At 41.2% G+C, this 22,636-nt stretch overlaps 1 protein-coding gene across 1 annotated transcript in view; it reads left to right on the top strand.

The window, feature by feature from the left end:
• Nucleotides 1–22,636, top strand: part of EGFLAM (EGF-like, fibronectin type III and laminin G domains) — a 59,961-nt gene that overhangs the window by 656 nt on the left and 36,669 nt on the right. The window contains exons 2-7 of the mRNA XM_009329453.1: nt 65–174; nt 2,191–2,274; nt 3,935–3,961; nt 8,326–8,443; nt 8,708–8,843; nt 15,178–15,344. Coding sequence (XP_009327728.1) covers nt 65–174; nt 2,191–2,274; nt 3,935–3,961; nt 8,326–8,443; nt 8,708–8,843; nt 15,178–15,344 — 642 coding nt within the window. The remainder of the gene's footprint in view (nt 1–64; nt 175–2,190; nt 2,275–3,934; nt 3,962–8,325; nt 8,444–8,707; nt 8,844–15,177; nt 15,345–22,636) is intronic.

Below are 22,636 nucleotides of genomic sequence, written 5' to 3'. Positions count from 1 at the left end.
GGTGGCTAAAGGAGAGGTTTTATGTCCTATGTCTTCTTATACAATGTCATTTTGCTTTGAGCAGATAGACTGGGGCCTCCTCTCGATATACTGCTGGATTCACTGAACTGCACAGCGTTCAGTGTGCAATGGAGGATGCCAAAGCAGCATGCGAGCACTATCACGGGATATACGGTAAGTGATCCTCTATGCTGCTAGTAGAGGATTGCAGCACCCTACATGGCCTCAGACTACGCACCCAGCACGGCGAAGCAAGCAGGAGAGCCTGCTCTCATAACAAATCATGCCATTGCCCAGAATGCAGTCAGGGAACAGTGGGCTTGAACGGATCGAGCTGTAACTTTAAGAAACAAGCGGCTCATGTTTCAGAAGCAGGCTATGATGGGAATTTGGGTTGGATGCCAAGGGCTTGTAGAGGATATAGATTGCTTTTCTGTTGTGTTTTTCATGCAAGGATCTTGGTGCTCTTTGCAGCTGATAAAACAGTAAAGTAGAGCAGAGCAGGTCGATATTACACTGTGCAAGTGAAGGGAGATCCATGGTGATTTCAGGGCTGTTCAGATCCTTTGACTTGTACTTCCAGCCTGAGGATTGCTTTAGCAGGAATAGCTTTGCCAAACTACCCCTCTAAACCTTCCCAGAGTGGCAGCAGGTACAGGGGAAGGAGAGTTTCGTGGTGTATCTTCCCCTGATAGATACTGTACTGCATAGCATTCCTGGGAGCCCAGCCACAGCCTTAAATATCAAAAGAGACTTTTTTTTATTCCCTCCTACCCCTGTGGTGAATTTTCCTTAAAGAAGTCGTGTGATTTTCCTGTTTTACCCAGCAATTTTGTAGGGGAGGCTCTGACCCCCTCCAAGCCTCTGCCACATTACCTTCTGCCTGTTGGGCAAAGCAGAGTGGCTAGCCTAAACTGGGTAGAGTGTGCAAGCAGAAAAACAATGAGCACTAATCTGATGTTTATTCATGTGTATTAGGTATTCCTTTAACAGGTATGCCGTGGCAATGAAACTCAGTGCCAAAATGGAAGTTAGTGGGGAATTGGGACCAAAGATATTGTCTAGAATTGGTTGGTTTCCCCTTAACAAAAAGCAAATAGCAGTTTGTTTTGTTAGTATTTTCTGTGGAAGGATTTGAAATTTCCAGAAAAAAAAAAATCAAAAATTGAGTTTTGTGTAAAAATGTGGAAAGCAGAAAACTTCAGACTACCTTTATTGTTAATGTACACTAAAAGAGTGAGAAAATTCCCTGAAATAGGTATTTCTGGTACGCATGCCTCTTCATCCCATGGTCTTGTAAATGACACTAATGCAGCCCAGCTGCAGGGTTGGTTTTATTGTTATGAAAGTGCTTGTCATCTAGGATACCGAGAAGCACTTGCTGTGGCCAGAACCTGCCTCAGCCAGGCTCTGTGTGTAGTTGGGTCCATTCCTCTGTGTGAAAACAGAGGTGCAGTGAATAAGTGGCTCTTCTATAGGTCATGATATTTTTCAAACAGTTGCAATACTTTATAGTCACAAATCATAAATAGATCTCACTGTTCATTCAATACAAGTTACTGAATGATTCAAGTCCCAGTTAATTTTTAAGCCTTGAGCTCCTGTGTGGTGTGATGGTAAAACCAGTGACAAACAGCATTGATAGTGCTATACTCAAATCATCTTCACTTCATGTTAGCTTTTGACCTTCTGGCATCTCAGGGTCTCTGTGCGCGGGAAATCAGACTCTTCCTGGCTCACTAGTCTCCAGTACATGGCAACAGGCATGGAGAGACATTTATGATACAGCAGTTTTTATAATGATGTAATCACGTAATGTCAATATCTTCTTTATATGAAGTAAAATGCCTAACTTGTGCAGACCAGTCCCACAAACCTTCAGCTGTGCAAGCTGACCATGGCCAAATGATGCCCAATTAAAGTTGTCAGTTCATGTCTGCCCTGAAAGCTGGGCTGTGTTTCACCTCAGTTCAGCATATACACTGTAAGATGGTGTCCTTTGGTCATACTGACAACTTCTAGCAAATATGAAGGGAATGTTAAAGGGTGCTAGCTTTTTGTGCTTTTGAAAAGGTAGGGGATCATAGGCTCAAATGCTGTCCACAATGTGATAACAATGCACTTGTTTTTAAGTCATTCTGAAGCATTGCATTATTGCTTTAACGGGCTTGACTATATCTTCTTCCCAAGGTCTTTTACTCAGAGGTCAAAGATGACGAAGCAGTTAAACAACTCTCACATGATGTTCCCCTGAGTTTGGATATGGTTAGCATGGTGAGTATTTCTTTTCATCAACAGTCAGAGCACTGGAGCGGAGCTCGCAAGTGGAAACTTGCAACTGTCTACTTGCTGCTGGTTTGTGAATTACACTGAGGACGAAAGCCACAGATCTGCTCTGGGTATCGAGCAAAAGGAAATCACAATGTTTTTCTGTAATCCAGTCAGTGTGATACACTTTTGCTCCTTGTTGTCTGACTAGTTTATCATGTAAAACTATTGGGATTTGCTTGCGTCTTCCTAGTACTGACCTTTGGCATCTACTAAAATAGAACTTTTAATTTTGAAAATGCATTTTCTGTGTACTTCCACACATGGAAGGGGAATTGCATGACTCTATGCACAGTCAGAGTTGCAATATCAGTGTATGTGTATTGCAGTGTCTGACACAGGTAAGTGTGTGAGTTAAAGGAGACACAGTTTTCAGTGTATTTTTGTCTCTGTGTGAGACAGTGGCCTCCTGAAATACGGAATTTAAAATGTAATAGTGCTGCTTTAGTTGCAGTTGTGCAAGTCCATCTCCTGGAAGATTCCCTCAACTTCTGGGTTTTTTTGTTCTTGAAAGCACTACTTTTCCTCCTTAATTCCCATTTTCCCCCTTTCCTTTAGTTCTGTTTTTCCTTTTATTGCTCCTTTGCTTTCTTATTTGTGTTATTTCACTCTCCCCTTCTCTTTCCTCCTTCCTTTTTTCTGTCCAATTTCCCCTTCCTTTTCCATTCGCAAATGAACACCGCCCATCCTCTTCTGCTACATGGCTGAGCAATTAGTGCCAAGATGAAAGCAATTCCTTCATGCTTCTGTACGGTTTTAATACTGCCTGCTTTTAAAGGGTATTCTCAAAACATGCCAGTGCTTCCTCAGTGCAGAGAAGCTGCTTTTTGAGTTCAGCAAGGCAGAAACAGAGATTTTCCAGCCTCTGCTCAGGCAGAGAGTGAAGGAGTGTTGCAGGTTGGGTGCTGCGAGGGGAGCACTTTCATACCGTGCTCTGCAAAGGGCAGTCTATCTGCGAGACAGCAACATTACCAGCACAGGAATCAAAGACTTATGTGTGCGCACAGAGGGGCATTGCAGGCTTTCCAATCTTTATTTTGTGATCCTTCTGCACAATTAAATTTTTTTCTCCTTTCTCTTCTACTCATCTTCATTCTCCTTTATTTCCTCACCCCTCTTCCTTCAGCCTCCCCACCTGATGTTCAATGATATGCATTCACTGGTATTTCCTGATTAGTGCTCAGAAACCTTCCCCGGGAGGAGCATGAGCGAGAGGGATGCTCAGATTTCCTGCAGTTTTCTGTCACTCTGGTTGTTGGTTCTGACTCCTGCAGGTTTCTAGGATCATGGGAAATGAAAGAATTCCATTGCCGGGATATATTATTTCTTTATTTATGCACTATTTTCTCCCTTCTGATCTTTATCTCTGTATTCCTCACTTTTTTAGGGTTTTTTTTTAAATCTTAATCCTGACAGCAGTAATCCTTACTCACCGAGAGAACAGAGTCTGTATCCCAGTACTCACACAGATGAATAACAGCCACATAGACTACTATATGCTGCAGCATTGGCCTTGTTTTAATTCCCTGACCCCTCATTTATGTGGTTTTGCTATCACTTTTTAGTATGTTACTTCATTAACAAGTCCTATTTCGCTTTTTCCCAGGGTCAACTTGAAGGACAAGCAATTTTTGTAAGTATTGCTTCACATGAAACTTGGTGGCAGCTGTGATTTAAAATGAAATTGAATGTTTCTGACCTGGTCTTTCCACAGATTCACACACAAAAGTTGATCTCAAATGTTCATTCTACTTAGCACTTACACAGCATCTTTTGTGGTCAAAATGTGGCAAATAGTAGATAAAGCTCAAAATCCAGAGGTGAAGAAGGTGGACACATGTAGGTATGGCAGCTCCCTTTTTAGCAATGGATAAACTTTCCTATCGGTCATCAAAAGCATTTATGGATGTCTTGTTTTGCTGGAGGAAATTTGTGTGAAAAATGAGCTATATCCGGGCAGTGAGGACTTACAGGGGACAGGGACAGCTGGGTAGTCAGACACAGAGTGACGGGGAAGAACAAAGCGGTCCGGTAGTGGGAGAGGAGACGGAGAGGAAAAACCCTGAGCCAGTCCAGCAAGAGCCGAGGCGGAGGAGGAGTGTGGGAAGAGGCCAGCCATGGAACGCCCAGGAGGAAGGAGTGGGAGACTAACAACTAGTGTAAAACAGGTTTGAAAGAAATACCAACCCTCTTAATGGGTTTGCAGCTGGTGAATTATTCAGATTAATTATTTCCAGCCTTGCACTCGGTCCAGCCTGTTTCCTATGAGCAGTAAACAGATCAAGCTTATTGTGAGGGAGGAAGCAAGCAGGAGGTGCTCGGGTTTGGGTAGGATGAGGCCAGCAATTTCAGTGTTTAACTGGAATCCCTAACATCAACAACCTCTTGCAAACTTTTTTTCTCTGAGATCTGTTCTAGGAATGGAGAAATCTCACAAAGTCGGTGGATCTCACGCAGCTTTCATGGTCTGAATTAAGGGAAGTTTGGTTGGACTGTAGGAGGCTGATGTCTGGATGAGACCTCAGGTTGTGCTTGAACCAGGACTATCTGGTTTGATCCCAGCTGAACTGAGTTTGGATTATGGCATTTCAGAGTTGAGGTTCCACATGGGGCCCTTTTTTTCTGCTTCATAAAAATAACACTTCTGAGGCGTACTTGTTGAGAAGTATGACTGACTGGGATTAATCAGCTCCCAGCTGTCATTAATCCTCAGGAAGCGGTGTTCTTGCTGAAATGCTTTCTGTTACATTCATACCAAACCCAACAGAAATCTGCAATAGTTTTGTGGTTAAGTCCGCATAGTTCATGTTTCCGTCACTAAGACTCCTCTCCTGGTGCTCAGTACGACCCTGCTGTTTTCTCAAGAGGCTTCTCTGGACTGTGCAAGACTGTCGTAGCAAGAGCTGAACTGGGTCGCCTGTTTCTGTGTGCATATGCCTGTGCGTTAGCAAAGTGGATAATGTATTATAGCTGTATTATGTCATCTTATAATAGAGAACGCATAAGTGAGAGCAGCCAGGAGAAGTGCAGATGCAGCACAATTTAATAAGGCAGTTGTTCTACTGGGTGTAATATTCATGAAGTTGAGCACAAATATTAAAAAAAAGAGAAAAACCAAGAAAAATTAGCACGCTTTAAAGGTGGGAGGTTTTAAGTCAGGCACAGAGCCCTGGAGAGCAATAGTGCTCCCTATCAAATCACCAAACACAGCAGTACAAAGTAGGGAGTGACCAGCTGAGACCAGTAGTGCAGGGAAGGAATTGTCAGGGGATCAAGTGTCAGCTTGAACCCAGCTCAGTTTCTGCAGCTGCGCTGTAGTCCAGGGTTTGATTTTTTTTTTTTTATTAAAACAAAACAAAAGAAAACAGAAAACAGGTTTTCTCTGGAAAACAATTTGTAATCCTGGTTTCTGTAAGGCGGCTTACTGCGCAGCCTCACAAACAGTTTCAACATCACTGTGTGGCAAGGCAAGGAGGTATATATGGTTTCTGCATACACCTGCCTCCTGTACCACAGAATAGGCATCGCATTGCTTCACCCCATTCAAGACTGTGAGATTGTAATGAAAATACCAAATGTCATTTTGCAGGGTTTTAGGAAGAGTGTTTTGTAAGACAAGAAAGCGAGATTGGTGCCTAGTAAAGCCTCATCGGCAATGTAATGTCCAGTTTGGGGTGTCATGCTTCAAAATATAGAGGCAATCTGAGTGGAGAGAAAGACTACAAAAATGACAGGGAGCTAACTCTTCCACGTACCACCTAAATTCCATATCTGTGAGGCCACTGTGTCTCTTCTGGGATGGAGAAAACTTCAGTTTAAGACTCTTCTCGTCAATACAAGCAAAAAGAGAGATGAAATACGTACTCCCAGGCTTCTGGACAATGGGGTACAAGGAAATGTGCCTCCAGAATCTCATTTGAAAGTGTTCTGGTGTGAGGTGGGTATTCCCTGAAATTGCCATGGGTCAGGGTAGCTTGATGATGTCCTGAATCTTTACCTGTTCACTAATGTCTTGATCCTAGAAGATTAGAACATACTTGATCTCAAAGATACCCACCGTATGTCCAACAGCTATGTTCATGGAGATGACATTGCCACAAGAAAGAGGCAGATAGCCATGTGTGTAAGGCAAGAGAGCACCTTGCTGAGGTTTTGAGGGTACACATGTTGAACTTAAATACCTAAGTAGATATTAGGACTTTGATCTTGATTGGCCTTGCAGTCAATGAGAGTTGTTCTGTTTAGTTTATTGTAGACTTGAGCCTGGAGGTAATAATATGAGGCAAGTACATCAATATCCCACTCTCCGCAGAGGCCAAGTTCTGGAACAGTGTGAAAGCAATAAGACTCATGATGAGGGATTTTTTCTCATAAGAATGAGTGTAATAAAGAGGAATGCTGGCAGGAACAAATGCACACAGCTTAAATACAGATGGACAGTATGTATGGCATGGAGGATGGAATGGCAGGAGCAGGATCATCATTATTGTCATTGGGAGGAGGTGCTGGGTTTTCAGCAACTGGCTTTTCAGATCATGTTTTGAAAGATTTCAGTTACTTCAGCTATGAGACTGAAAGACCCAGATAAATCTTTTGGTTTGAGTGTTCTTGGTGCCTTTCTCTGGGCAGTTACTTTTCCAGCATTGTTATTATCTCTCTCAGACGAATCCAAATCATTCAAGCAGATCAAGGGTGAATGATGGAAAAACAGGATAATGGCCAGGTGGTCCATGTTAATAGGAAATCAGTGATGGAGCTCCAAAACTGTGGCTAAGAGAAATGACAGATGGCAGGGTGTTGCCAAACAATGTAGTAATAACGTAAGTTCCCCCAAGAATAGAGAAGGAGAGTCTGTCCAAAAGACCGTCATGAGGAAATTTAGCAGTTAATAAAATTTTGGGATTGTTTACTATTTTACTGCAACTGGAAATGCAGATTTAAAGTCTGTTCCAGTGTGAAGAAAAAGGAGATCTCTGCATTTTACATGCACTGTGAATAATGTTTTTAATATCAGAGAATGAAAAACAGAAGAAACATCTCTGTAAAAGACTTTTTTTAAAAGTGGTTTTCTTCACAACAAAACAGTCTGTGGTGTAGAACTTGGTATTTCTGTTTACTTGTGTATGCTGTCAAAATTTGTAAATCTCGGGTTTGCATCTCTCTACACATAGGCTGCAGGTAAAGATTACCAAATTTCTATATACACTTACACATGCTCCATTAAAGACCTAAATATCTGGAGCTGATCATGCTATGTGCACCAGCCAGTGATAAAATGTAATTTTTTGGTGACGTTTGCTAATTTCTGGGAGATTTGAGCAGGGTCCTCTGAACAGTATTCAGCAGCACAAGCTCTTCACATGGAGGTTAGCATCACCTCCCTTACAGTGGTTGTCTGTGGGTTAATCTTTCTGTGTTTATGGCAGAAGGACAAATAAGGGAAATGCTCGCTTCAGGTCAAGGCTGATAGCTAGGCTAGGAAAATTGTGAGAGGCGATGGAACTGGTCTATGCTCCATGAGAAATTAAAGATCATCAGTTCACACTGTGGCAACTTGCTTCGTTCCCAGGAGCTTCTACAGTCTCTGGATTTAAAAGAAAAACAAAAACAAAAAATAAGAAAACAAACACAAGAAAATGCACCAGACTGATACCAAATGCCAGTAATTGGCTCAAGAGAGGGAATAGTATGTGACTTTAACTTCACCAGCAAAAAAGCCAGACAGCGAATGCAAACGATCTGCAACCTTGTGAGTTATGCTGAGAAATGGGTTCAGGTCATCCCTGTGGATTCCCCCGGGGTGAAGCTGCAGCTTGAGAGGAAACACGTGGTGCTGTCTGTGTTTGTTGCTTCTGAGCTGGGCTGGGGACAATCCTCCTAGGAGGTAACATGGAAAATGCCATGTAAGATCCCTGAATCCCAGCTCACAGAGCTGTCCCTGCTTACATGGAAGAGCTTTCACAATGTTCTTGTCTTGTCTTCTCTTGACTCTGGTAGGAGGTTGTTATTGGTGATCTAAAGCCAGGCACTCCACACCGCGTTAGTGTTGGAGCATACGGCTGGGCAGGGAAAGGACGACCCAGCATGCCCAGAGACGTGACAACCTTATCCCAAGGTAATGCTGCGTACATGGCTTTCTGTTGCAAAACTGGCAGGCCACACATGTGTAACATGGCAGGTCACTCACACATAAATCACTGTCATGTGCAATATCATAATATTTTACTATTACTTTTCGACAAATATGGGGTTTTAGAGGGGCAACAGGTAAAGCGAGAAGCCTCTAAATTTGATTCTCAAGTCTGTGGGTGTTGGGTTTAAGTGTGTGTTAGCCCATCTGCTTCTCTGATGCTGTTCCTTTGCATTTCTTCTGGCTTAGATAAGTGCATGCCCCCTGCACCACCCTATCAGCCCCAGATTGTGGTAGTTTCTGATTCAGAAGTTGCATTATCCTGGAAGCCCGGAGTGAGCGAAGGAAGTTCTCCCATCCAGTACTACATGGTGGAGTTTATCAGGCAAGTTTGCCAGTGCAGTCTGAATTTCAGTGTTTGTGCACTACAGGTTTTTTCTACCTAAACTGCACTATTAAACTGCTTATAGATGCTTCTCATGATTTATTTACTTACTGTGCATAGTACACAGTACATAGTTTTCCTCTTGAAGTGTGTTGAATTACCATGAAAATTTAAAGACAAAACCAGAAATAATCTAATTTGTTATAAAATCACCAATAAGTTGTACCTTCTGATTGAAGAAAGTAAGGTTTCATTTGATCTGTTCCCTCTAATAAAGGCCTGAGTGAATGAAGTTTTAAGTTTTTTCTGTCATCAAATGCTGTCAAACCATGCTGAGAAAAGAGTGAGTGGCAGAGCAGTTCCCCTGGGCAGGATTACTCTGGGCTGCTACAGCAAATAATGTGGGGATTGCAAACTCAGTAGGCTGGGTGGTTTTACCTGACAAAAGTCTTTTGGGTCTTGAGCTTGCAGGACTCAGACTTGCTTTGTTATCCTCATGCTAATCAAGTTTACATGAAATTTTGGCCTTTCTGTTTAGATTTTTTTGGGGGAGGTGGGTGTTGGGTTTTTTTTTCTTCTTTTGTGTTGAACTCTCTAAAATTTGCGGTAATAGAACTGAACGGTGAAAAGTTGCCAATCAAGTTGCTTTTATAAGATGCATATGAAGGGTCAAGCGGAGGTGGTTGTATCTGCATGCACAAACAAGTATTCATACCTGACTGTTCATACGCTTGTGTAAGCTAGTATCTGCATACAAAGCTGTTTATTTTCATGTGCTTGCCTCTATGTTTACCCTTACAGTGAATGCAAAATTCAACCTTTGGAAGTTTAATCCTTCGGGTGAACACTTGATGACAGATTTTAGTTGAGGTTCCTGGATAAGAAGAAAGAATTGCTTCTTTAACTACTCTGAACTGTAAAGGTCAAAAAATCATTCTTCAGAAAAACACATTCATTTTTAAAAAAGAATTGTTGTTAAAACAGACAGAAAGAACTATTGGTTTTCACTGCTCAAAGTATGGTTACAATCTAGAAGATATTGATATAATGAAAAGAATTCCCAGGCTGAAAGCCTGCTTGTGAACTTATGTTGCATTTTGTGTTTGAATCAGAATGCCCCATATTTAGCGGGAAGCCATTCAATGTTGATTGCACTGGGAGGCAGGACATGAGGGCTGAAGATACATTATGGCCATCATGTAAACTCTGCTGTAGCATTACCATGAAATTTCTCCAATATCTATTTTTTGAACACAATCATTATCTGAGCCTGTTTCTCTTCTCCCTATCTCTTCTCTCTCATTTGCTTGGTGGATGGGGAAGGGATTTTGCTGGGTTCTGATTGACGGCACTTCTGTCGCCTCTGTGCTTTTGTCAAAAAGTGGAGCCTGCAGGTTTATGTACACCTCTACATAGCACCAGGGGCCTGCTAATGGAAGAAGAAGTGGGTACCATCGTCTCCATCTGACACATTGAAAGTGCACCCTGGAATGTTTTTGTTCAGCCAGAGAGTGGAAAGCTGCCTTCACTGTTTAAGTTGAACGATGGGAATAATTGAAATTTTAGTGTTTCGTTCTTTTTAGACTTTGGGAAAGAATTTGCTAACAGCACAATGTTTTGATTGCACTGTTTAGTTTGAGGTTTAAAGCTAAGCTTGAAGTGTATTTGTTAGTTTTGGGATTATGCTCTCTTAGACTTGGAAGCTTGATTATATATTTGGAGAAAGTTCAATGCACCATAAGCCCTAATGGCAATTAGAAGTAAAGATTTAACTTTGTTTCATTGTCTTTTGCTGCATATAGTTTTAATTGCTATAAAATGTATTAACCTGAGTTAAAGCTGTTAAATTAAACCAGTGTGAAACCAAACCAAAACAGTGCAAGTAAATTTAGAATTAAGTCCTCTTATGTCAAAGAAATACAACATTATCTTGTGCTTTTGCAAAATTAATGACTTTCTTATGCAAATCTGTAATTTCTCCTGGGTGCAGCACAAACCTCTAAGAGCTATGACATTTTTTAAATAATTTCAGTACCCTTAGAACCGACTTTATGACTTTAACCCTAGAAAAACCATGCTAGGAGGCTGAGATGAGGGAAAAACACTCTTTTCATTTGCTCAACTGTGATATTGGGGATTAAAACCTCATGAAAATTCAATACATTAATTGTTTGCACATACCAGAATCTAATCAGAACCAGAACTAACTTGCAGTCTGTTTCTGCTCGGGGTCTGAATTTGGGCCTTTATTTATGCAGTTGCATGGGTTTGCCTTGGGACCTTTTGGTTTGCTGTAGGCAGTGGAGGGCTGCAGGCGATTTCAGATGTAGGACGGACTGGGCTAACTCAGGCTCTGCTGTTGACTATAAGAGGACGCTAAGGAGACCACAGTCCCAACTTGGCTAAATACTGAAAATCAGGAGGGCAAATGTAGGTCTCACTGGTCATTGCACAGTTCATAGGGAATGTGTAAAAGAATGAGTTAAACCCAAAATAACTAATGGAATCCATTATGGATTTGGAAATTATGAAATCCAATGGAAGATTGCAGGCTCAGTGTTAATAGTCTGTTGCTTTATGCTGAGAAATACTTTATGACAAACAGTATTCTTATGAAAGACCCTAAAGCGAGACCCTGCACTTAAACATACTAGTTTGGGTGTTTTGCCTAAAGATACTATAAAAAATTAATTCTCAAAAATGTCTTGGATATTTTCACTCAAATACTCCAAATGCTCAAATTTTTAATCTGTTGAATGCCTACCCAATCTTCTAAACTTGGAGACTAACTTACCCAGATTTTTATAGTCAGCTAGGTTCTACAGAACCACATGTGTTTCCCTTAAAAGGAGGAGGTCACTTTCTTTTCATCTCCTTGGTACATAGATGGACTCAACAGCTTTCAATATTAATCTTGACATACAGGGGAAATTTTTCAGTATATCTGTAGTGACATGAAACTTCTGCTGCAATGAACTAGGTGGGTTCTGCCAATGAAACTGGGGAGATCTATCAGTATACAGATGTTAGGATGGAGCAGATTCAGCATAGTGTTGTGGGCAGATTTCTTGATTAGTTTGAAGCCTTCCCCCTAAAAAAAAGGTGTATCCCTGCATCCATTCCGTGTTGAACTAGCTGTCCCTGGTGCTGCACTGAACCGGGCAGTCATATTTGCTTTTGTTTGCAAAAAACCCAAACCAGCAGATCTGACCAGGGAGATGCCTCCTAATGCCCAGCAAAAATACCTTTAATACTGCTTTCCTGATTAATGCATGAAACGGATACATCTGCCTCAATATTTACCTCACTATTTGTGAGGGTTAAATCGTTGAAAAGTTAATTAATAAATAAAGAGGAGTGGAAGTTGTAGAAATTAGGGAGGAAATTCTTAACAACATTGGACAGCATCAGAGTAATATTTAGCAAAAGAACGAGGCTAGAAAATTGTCTATCTTTTCTTTCCTCAGAGTTGAACTGGCATATTGGTTGATATATTTTGTAGAAAGTGTCCTAATAAAGCTAAATAATAATAATTACTAAAAATAATATCCTACAGTGTGTTGTTTTCTGCATTGAGTATTTTCCATAGCGAATAAGAATGTATTGTACTTGTCACCATATTTATTATTTGTAGGAATATTTTTTTAAAAATTTGGTAGAGCTGAATTTGCCACTTGAGATGAGTACAAACATGGCACAAAAGAACAATCAAAAACCATTTAAAAATTGGATTGCTAGCAGGTGTTTCACTCTATTAAATCATTTCCAGGTGATTTTAAGAGGAAGTTCAAGTGAGTATAAAATTGCTGTTCTCCACATGAAAGATTTCCTTTCCTAAATTCAGTCAGTCCCCAGATTACAACGTAAAGCAATGATCCAAATATTTTGGGTGCAATTGGGGCAGAATTCTGCCCTCAGTTTCTATCTGTCCAGTCCTATTGACTTTACCCATATGTTTATTATCTTAAAAACACTCTGACTTTGTCACTGGCCAGATTCTTACTGCATGGCCTTTCTGCGTGGGAGATGCACAGCTGTAGCTTTAAGAGCAGAAAATGACCATGGAAGTTGTCTGATTTCTCCATGCACAGATACATTGTCTGGAGCAGCCAGCCCTGCGAGGTCCTGGTTGGAGACAGAGAGATCTGTTCTGGTCCAGGGAATGTACATCTGCAGAAAGACGGGAAAAATGGCATCAAAATGAGCCCTTCTGGTGCAAAAGTTGACACAAACTGAATTTTGATGCAAAAAGCACCATGGAGACAGTTTTCAACAAAGTGTTCCCAGCTTAGAAAACACAGGAGCTGGCTGGCCCTGGACGCTGTCGCCAGCTGAGTTTATTGTGTTCCTCTCCCCATCTGTTTGCCATTTTTTCATCTTGTACTGATTTGTTCATACAGGGAACGTTCTGGAGAAATAGCAAAGGTCGAGTGATAAATCTCACTCTTTCTCTCTCCTTCAGCTGTAGATGCTTACACGTTTGCATTTCCTTTATTATTCACTTCTGCAGAAGGAAGTCTTGTCAGAGATAGTCAGTGAAGTGGAAGGCTAGCCTACGGTTTGTGTTATCTCCTACATCTTTGTCAGGTGCAATACCTCCTTTGGGTCCCTTCCTCAGAGGCATGTGTTTCCATTTGGGCACAGACATCGGCAGGGTCTGTTGCAAAGAGACTGTGAGGCAGCTCTTGAGCTAGCAGGAATTCCTTGGACTAGAATTAGAGCCAAAAAAGATGTGTACAGGAAAACTGAAAACACTACTAAGCAAGCATGTGGAAGGAAGCGATGTTAACAGCTTTCATATGGAAAACACTATGCATTTTCATTTTGGTCCGGGCTCAGAGAAGGGAAACAATGAAAGAGTAGCCAAAATAAATGCCCTCCTGTCTACAGGAATTGGTGGTGGAGGATCACTTAAGATGGTCTGTGTAGCTGTCATTGCATCTTGTGCATTAGTCTGATTTTATTTTTATCAAGACAATGAAATATTCGCACCCTGAGTGCCATTGGGCACAGGAGTCAGGCAGCTGGGAACTGCTGCTTTGTCACTGCATTGGCCTTCTGGCACAAAGCAATGAAACCTCAGTGATCAATAAATCTTGTATTGACTGGTAAAAGAAAACATACATTAACTTTGGCGTTTCCTTCCAGCTGCAAATAAACAAATACAAAATGCCTGCCTTGTGCTATAATTTTCATTGGAAGACTGTTGGAGACATTTGCAGCTAGTCCTGTGTAAACATTGGTAGATTCAGGGAGCACTTGGAGGTTATTTCCTGTAATAAATATCACAAGGACATCTTAGAAAAGGACACTGGAATATTTTTCTCTGAAAGTAATTTCTGTCCCTATTTTACTTTCATAGGCTTCAATTTGAATATTTTGGGTGGCCTAGACTTAATGTTTACATTTTTATTTTGTTTGTATTTGTTTACCTTCTGATTCCATCCTCTCTTTAGTAAGAAGAGACCACTTTTAGAGAGAGTAGAAATTGTGTGAAAGCATCAGAATACTCTCTCAAAGTATTTGAAGTAGCCCTCCCCTTTCTGGTGTCCCTCTGCATATGAACTTAAACATTTGAGACCAAAGTGCTGTGTGAATGGTTGTACTGATTTCAGATAGATTATAATGGCACTTAGAGCAAGTATTTATTGGCAGTTGGCTTCCAGTATGAATCAGGAGTTAACCAGGGATTTTCCAAAGGCAGACATGGGAATTTTGTTGCAAAATCCACATATATAGGCCAGGTTCTCTGCATTATTGTTTTAGTTTTTTTTTTCTTTTTTTTTTCTGAAGAGAAGACTTTGGATCCAGATTTTCCAATGTGGATGGATTAATCTGATTGCCTGGGAGATCAAATGTTAAATTCTCATCCTGCTAATGCTTGTATATGTTTGAAGGGACTTAGTGGCATTAGAGCACAAACTGTTAGAAATAAATCAGGATCTTTCCCTCTATTGAGAAGTATTGCTTCATACAGCCAAATAGGAGATTAGGGAACTGCTAGTAATATACCTCCACTTGAAAACTGTGAACCCAAGATATCATGAAAACGGATAAAGAGAACTTGATTTGTCAAACTGTCCTCTAAACAATCTCCTTGTTTATAAGCAAAATCTGAATATTGGTTTTGTATCACTGAATAGTTTTGACATCACAGGCTTTGCAGCTTAGTAATGGTTACACAGTCTGGCCCCTTAATAGTGAAGGATTTCAGTGATGATTTAGCAGGCTTCTATCTTATTTACTTTGTGTATTTCCCAGGAAGGTTTAAAGGCAATTAATTTATACAGCCAGTTTTAATTCTTTATGATCTTGGCTTTTTTTGATCCTGAAGGCCAGACCTTGACAGCATTTGGACAGTAATAAGAGAGCAGATCCAGATGGAATCCATGGTTCTCAAGGGACTTCTCCCAAATACCAAGTATCAGTTTGCCGTCCGAGCAGCAAACACCTATGGATCCAGCCCTGCCAGTGCACCAAGTGACATCATCCGAACATTCAGTGAGTAGAACCACCTTTTTGTAATCAAAGCTATATAAAAATAAAGTAGATCTGTAAATAAAGTGTATCTGGGGTAGCCAGTGGAGGGCTGCTGGTGGAAAGAGTCGCTCTGCAAGCACAGGTCCCCCCAGTCTGACACCTTTCGGTCCTGTCCATGGAGCTTGCAGCATCCTGTGAAAGTCAAGCCACAAGCAAAGATTTGAAAAGCTCCAGGCAGAAGCACTCTCATGCCGTTTCTCTGCTCTGGAGGTCATTGCCAGATATTTTTGGATCTCTGCTTACTGACTTTTGTGCTGGCTTTGTGCAGAACTGATAAGTGAATATAATGGGGAGAAATGAGAGAGACAAGTCTATTGTTCATCTTTTTTTTCTGTTCTTTGAAACTGAACTGTACATATTACATTTATAATTTAAACAGCTTGGAAAGGCTAAAGCAAATCTATACTGTTTTCTGAGAAGTAAGGCTCTTAAACTATTAAGCACAGTCATGAAAAGAATGATATAAACAAGTAAGCATCCCTTTTTGATCAGAAGCTGCATAGCAAAAATATTAGGTGAAAATGTGTTCAAACATACTTGAATAATCACATGTTGTTTACAATTATATTCGCATTTGTGTAGCAATGTAGGCCATTGCAAGTAGGGGTAGATCCTGCGCATGTCTTCTGATGGCCTTCCTTTGGATATAATCCTCTGTCAGTGCTAGTGTCTCTGTGGGCTGACTTTGAGGTGCTGTTTCTCCTCATCACCCCCAAAAGTCATAGCTGTATGTGAGAATCCCAGTCAAACCAACACAGAGTATGTTGGGAATCATACAGATCACATCTCTTGCACAGCGAAAAACCCAATGTCACAAAGAGAGTTGGTGCAGGAAGCAAAGCCAAGGCTGGCAGGGTATGGGGACTAACTGAGCTACATCCTTAATGTGCCAAACTTTTTACTGTGTTTAAAAGGTTTCAGTACTTTTAAGTTCCGGTTTTGAAGGCATTTATAGGGGGCAGAATACCACGCAAGAAAAGGCCTGGATATAATTTTAGCAGATTAATGAACTATAAAAAAAGAGCAACAAAACTGACTTTTTTTCTTTTCCCACCTGCACGCTCAATTGCAAATCATCTTTAATTAACTGATAGAAAATGATCAGCTGATATTCATGTAGGACTGTGAGCTCTGCAAAAAGAATTTGCATGCTGCAGAAATGTGGACCACATTTTTAGTGATCCACCAATTTAACCTGCTAAGGATTTATTTCTAAATCACCTCCCTTTCTTGGAATCTCTTGTTTTCATTGACTCTTATACACCAGTTTCCACTCTTTTTTCCCCTCTGTCATAAATTCAATCCCTTGAACAGTTTGCATGAAGTTTGTTATGGCTGATGAACTCATAAGTTTAACTTCTGAAGCAAATGTTTGTGAAAACCACAAAGGTGCAGTGTGCTCTGCGGTTCCTTGGCCCCTGGATCTTCAAGGGTCAGCTCCTGGTGCCTCAGGCACACTTGTGTGCTCCTCAGTATCCTGTTTATCTTTGGATGTGAGTGGCTGCATTCGTTGGTCAGAAAAGATAAAGTGTTTAGCTCTGTTAATAAGGGTAGAGTAATCTTCATGCTGCGCTTATTACTGTGGTAGTCCAGGAAAGGCATTTTGCCTTTGGAAACCACCTGTTCTGCAGAGACCTGTCAAGATGGCTCTAAAACATGGATTTTTGTCAGTAGAGCTTGGAATCAAATTCACACTCTGTGTATATAAACACTGATTTCTGGAGAGATTCACAGGGGGCATGAGCTTGACTCTCTCTGCCTGGATCAGATCTGAAAAGTGAATGTATTACGCGTGTTGCACTGCTGCTCCCTGAATAGGCTCAAAAGCTCTGTGCCGGTCCATGATAAGCACATAGGTGCCGCTGTGGCTGAGAGGTTGGTCTCACTGCACCAAGGGGCTGGCAGTGCTTGGGGGAAACTCTCATGAGCGGGCAGAGGTCCCGCAGCCTGGGGCCACGTCATGTCCGTGATGTGCTCCAGCCCTGCACCAGGTCGCTTGTACTTAGGGCTACTTTAGCAAACTCTGGGTCCTTTGGCAAATGCAAATGCGGTTCCTTTGCCAGCCTGCTCTTAGTTTCCAGGGTGGATTTTGCAAATAGGCTTAAAAACTACATATAGCCACTATCCATGAAAGCCTGTGTTATCTTGTGTTGTAACAACCAGCTTTTTGCAGAGCAAGGAGTGGTGTTCAAAGGCAGCACAGGATGCGTGTCTTTAGAAGTAAGTTCTGTGGCTTTCTGGAGTGTAACTGAGTATAGCAGCTCTCACTTGGCTTTAGTGGTGATGTCTGTGTAAGAAACTAGTTTGATGTTAACCAGATACACAAGTACATTGTGCATTAGTAGAAAAGCTAAACTTCTGCTGTGAAAAAATTTCTTGATTAAAGCTATGCATGAAAAATAAATGCCTGAGCATTTATTTTTCCCCAAAACACTAGAAACCTTGAAGAGTGATTTAAACCATTGACAAGTTTAATGTAACAAAAAAATGCATGCTAAGCTTAAGGGCAACCAAGTAAAACTTACTCCTAGTTGACATTATGTATCTGCAGGTACCTCCCCCCTTCTAGTAGCCAGAAAGCCAATGGTTAGCTCCTTTGGCCCAGTTAATCATTCACTTCAGTTGCTCAGGTATAGACATTCGATGGATTTGAGGTCCCCTAGGTCCTGTGGTTTTCAGCTGTCACAGCAGGAGGACATGTGCCTCCCATGCATCCCCCAGACACCTGACAGTCCTCTGGGGATGTCTCAGGTGCCGTAATGCGTCTCAGATGGCACCAAATGCCTGAATCTCTCAAAGTGCCAGCAGACACCTCTTAGTCACCTATGATTGCTGGAAGGGTGTCGGACAGTTGGCATGTTTGAAAATGATGCACCTTTGCTCTTCAGAGTACGCATCGTAGGAATTACTACGTTCATTATTAAAATGGTACCTCCTCCCCTGTAAACAATGAAACATGCCACAAATATTTGATGCTATTTTCTGAGTGCCTGGCTATTACTCAGAAATACCTGAAATATCTTAGGAAGCTGGCAGAAGTCCGTATGTCTGGCTCCTTTGCATTACACTTAGTCCACATAGTGCTGGCACTAAGGTTCTTAGTGTGTTTGGATTTTAAAAATTTCTAACTTTATGCTTGTATATCCTGGATTTTTATGCTTGTTTTGAAATAATTAATGCTTCTCTGATGCTTATTTTAACTGAAGAACAAATTCCCAGCATTACCTCAAATGCAGTGGACCTTCAGGGCAGAGTCTGTGGCAGCTCTTCTAGGCAGACTGAGACAGAGATGAGTCCTGCAGACACTGAGTCCATCCTACTTGGGGATGTTTTCTGCTGGGGTTTATCTCGTTCTCACATGTAATTCTCTCATTTTGGTTTTAAAAGGCGGCTGGCTTTGCAGTAATCTTGGCTGCATTTTTTCAGGTCAGCATAGGAAACCGTTGCCTTTGTTTGCTCAAATGTTCCTCTTAAGGGTTGCTGACAGTATCACCTAATGTGACAGACCTCCCAAGGTCTGTGCAAGTAGAACATGTGACCTTGTTTATAAGCAGTTACCCCCTTACCTAGTAAAAAATGCATGCTTGGTTTATGTTACATTGCTCCATTTTCAGGGAGGAAAGAGGGCAAGTTTCCCCAAGGGTTGTAATTTATTTGTGATTGCATTTCTTTTTTTTTTTTCTAGAGGCAAATGATGTAATAAATCAATTTTTGTTGCCTTTCTTAATTACAGATGCAGGTTGCAGGTATTTCACTTATATGGTTGTTGTTTTTTTGGTATATCAAATCTTTCAATGTGTCATGGGCAATTTACTTGAAAAAAAGATTTCACATATCAAGTTTAGTAACAACAAAATAAACTGTCCTAAAGCATCAAACAAACGAAGTGCCATCATCTGCATCGCTTAAATACCCTTCATCTCCTGGGGAAACAGATGGGGTTTGCACTGTGCCTGGAAGGTCACCAGCCTTGGGCTTTGCCAGACCAACAGAGGAAGCGTCTTCTTTTAAAAATACCCTCCTGCTTGTCTCCACAGCAAACCTGACAGAAGTGGCTGTTTAATCTGGGTACATCCCTTTCTCTGATCCTGGCCCTCACCACCAGGCTCATACTGAGCAAGGCATTGGCACAGGTGCTTAAATATTCTGCATGGTGCTTGAATGTGTCTGCTGAGGCTCAGGGACAGGAAAAGGGCAGTCCCTTGGGCCCAAACCTTGATGTAAAATAATGGTGATGTGTCTTGGAGATAGCAAATGGAGAAGGTTTTCCACAGAACTGTTTCCCACAGATCTCCAAAGGGTTTACAAAGGCAGCATTCATATTTATATAGTCAGGGACAAAAAGCAAGAGACAGGCCAAGTGATATGCAGTGCCTCATGGTGAGTCACTGAGAAGAATAAAACTCAGATTAAAATGCCCCTGATATATTTTGGATTTAGACATGTGAGGGGTTCTGCATGAAGGCGATCAGTCTGTTAACACTTCCATTCAATCTGCCCATCTTGCAGTGCCCAGTGGTCTACCTCCTACACTCTTCTGTGTCTCCTGATCAGTATGCTGGTGGCCACCTAATCGGCAAAACAAAAGTTTGTGTGGCTTTCCATTTGTTTTGAGAAAGATTTCTTTGGTATAACTTAATCTGTGATTATTTGGAAAGAAGCTGTCTAAAGTTCATGACCCCCCGCAGGTTTTCCAATTAATTATAAAACAGGATTATAGGACCTTGTAAAGGGTCTTAAACAGACTTCATCTCCTTGTACACTGATTTAATGAAATATTGCACACTTATAATCTCTGTAGTCATTATTTTGGTATTTGCAGAGTACCACTTTCCTTAATTGTCCCTGATTTGCCACCCATTATGAGATGAGCTCTCCACCAAAGCTACACAGTGCTCTTAAGAGATAGGCTTGCATGGGGGTTTCTCCACAAAGTCGCGTTAGCTTCTCTGCTTTCTGTTATTTTGCAGTTTTGTTGCATCACGTCACATGTAGGTATTGTGTCACATCCATTGAGCAAACACCAAATGCAAGGGAGAGCAAGGTGACTGAGAAGCCAGTGGGCTGCTAGATGGTCTCATCATTTGTGTGTGTACTCACCTGTATACTCTCAGGCATAGTTAGAAGAGAGTACATCTCCATGTCTTCATTGCTACCAGGTGCATTATGTGTTACCAAAACTGCTCACAGATCAACAGGTAGAGTGATGTAGCATGTGCTGGCTTAAACTCAGATGAAGCTAGGGGGAGTGAAAGCAGAGATTTGGGGCCATATTAGAGACCAGCGGATATTAGGACCTTCCGAAGTTATACTTTTCCTGGTGATGCCAAACTTACATCCTGAAGGTCTTTGAAGAAGGGCCTCAGTGCAGTCTTTTCTACCAGCCACAATAAGCCGTAACTTCTTTGCTCTCTTCAGGCTCTAAATCTTGTACCTGTTCAATAAGGTGAATCATTGTCTGGTTTAAAATAGTGCGTACATTTCATCTCCCAAGGTCTTCTGTTGGAAAAGCGTAGAACATTTTGGTCTGCCAGATGGAAGAGGCACACCTTCTGCTTGGGGAACTGCCTGTCTCTCCTAAGTCACCAGGTCTCATTGCATGCTGGTGGTTTTTGATGTAGTTTAGTGATAACTCCACTCAAATCAGGAGAGTTACACTTCTGTAAAAATGGCATGGCATTAAAATCATATCTATACATGTAAGCAAGTGTGCATATCTGAATGTGAATTCAAGACCTAACATTTTCCTACGTGTGGATACGAAGATACTTCATTCTCTGTATTGTTTCATTCCTGCCATCCTTATTGAACCTAAATCCCATTAAGCCAATAGAAAGTTTGCTTGAGAAGAGAAAAAATGTGGCAGAATTTGGACTACAACAGAATTTTATTTTGTAGCTTGTGATGTCTAAATTAGAAAATGGAGTTTGTGTATCACGGCTTGTTTGAATACAGATTAGATTGTTTTCCCTGACACATGATTGTGATTTTTCCTTTCCTTTTCCCAGCTTAGCTTTATGGCTTCTGTTACTCTTAGGTAAATTACAGTTTTATGCGTTAGAAGAACTAAATTAGTTCTGAAATAGTTTCAGACACACAGTATAAAGGCAATAAGTAATATTACAGACCTGACTTAAAAGCAACAGTATTCCAGTGAGCTGAAAATCGCTGCATTTGCTGGGAGCTGAGTTAGTGCTGGGCTCTGCTTTGTTCATATAATTTCTGTTAAACTGCAAGTCACATTTACAATGTTTATGTTTGAGGTTTTGTGCACTGAAATTCTTTTGTAGAAAGGCATGTCTTATAAAATCACTGTTGCCAAAGAAGGAGATTCTGATGCAGTGATGGATGGAAGAGGTCAATCTTGCAGTTGGTCTAGATGATTGTTGTAGGTCCCTTCCAACTGAACTATTCCATTCCATTCCATTCCATTCCATTCCATTCCATTCCATTCTTCCTACCCGGAGTAAAATTATCCCATGATGGTGATTAACCTGAGTGACTATACAAGTGAATACTGGGAGTAAGAGGTTTTGCCCACATTTTGATAATATCTATTGTTTTCCATAATGAATGCAGGATTGGGACCAGTTCATAAATGTTCAGTCTGTTTCTCCGGTAGTAATCCTTTGCCTGTGCATTCACAGTCACCAGCAGAAATAATCTGGATGTAGTTTGTCCAGTTGGCCTCATCTCGTTACGAGTCATAAGCCTATGAGTTCTCTGCTTAGCTCAGTTGGTAGAACTCTGTGCTGAATAATTCTGTTTAGTATACAGTTAAAATGTATTATTTACAGATGATTAGGTATACATGTTAGAATGGAAAGGTTTATACACATTATTTGCTGGCCTAGCGTGTTGTTTTGGTTGCAAATGAGTATTACCTCTACCTCATTACCTCTACTCATTTGCTTCTGATTTTTCTGTATGCTGGTGTAACATGTAAAGCCCATTGATAAGTAACTCCCACAGAGTGTACGGTGGGCAGCCAATTAGCCAGCCAGGGCATGCGTTCGTATCCGGTGCACATATGCTTGATTTCATAACTGTCTGCCAGGATTTCTGGGTTGCAGTCATGGCAAAGGAAGAGGGAGTACAATAAGGTTTAGACAAGTTGTCTCCTGCCTGAATCAGGTCAGTGAGATATTTTTCCTTTATTCTCCACTGAGGTGGGAGATGGTTGACCCCAGTTAGACTGGCTCAAACGGCCCGATAGCACTGTGCCCACGCTGCTCACTCTGAAAGTCTGCTGA

The sequence above is a fragment of the Pygoscelis adeliae genome, unplaced genomic scaffold (assembly GCF_000699105.1).
Source record: "Pygoscelis adeliae isolate BGI_AS28 unplaced genomic scaffold, ASM69910v1 Scaffold47, whole genome shotgun sequence".
In the NCBI taxonomy this organism is placed as follows: Eukaryota; Metazoa; Chordata; class Aves; order Sphenisciformes; family Spheniscidae; genus Pygoscelis; species Pygoscelis adeliae.
The sequence above is the reverse complement of the archived record's forward strand: the minus strand, read 5'-3'. Positions and strand labels throughout refer to the sequence as shown.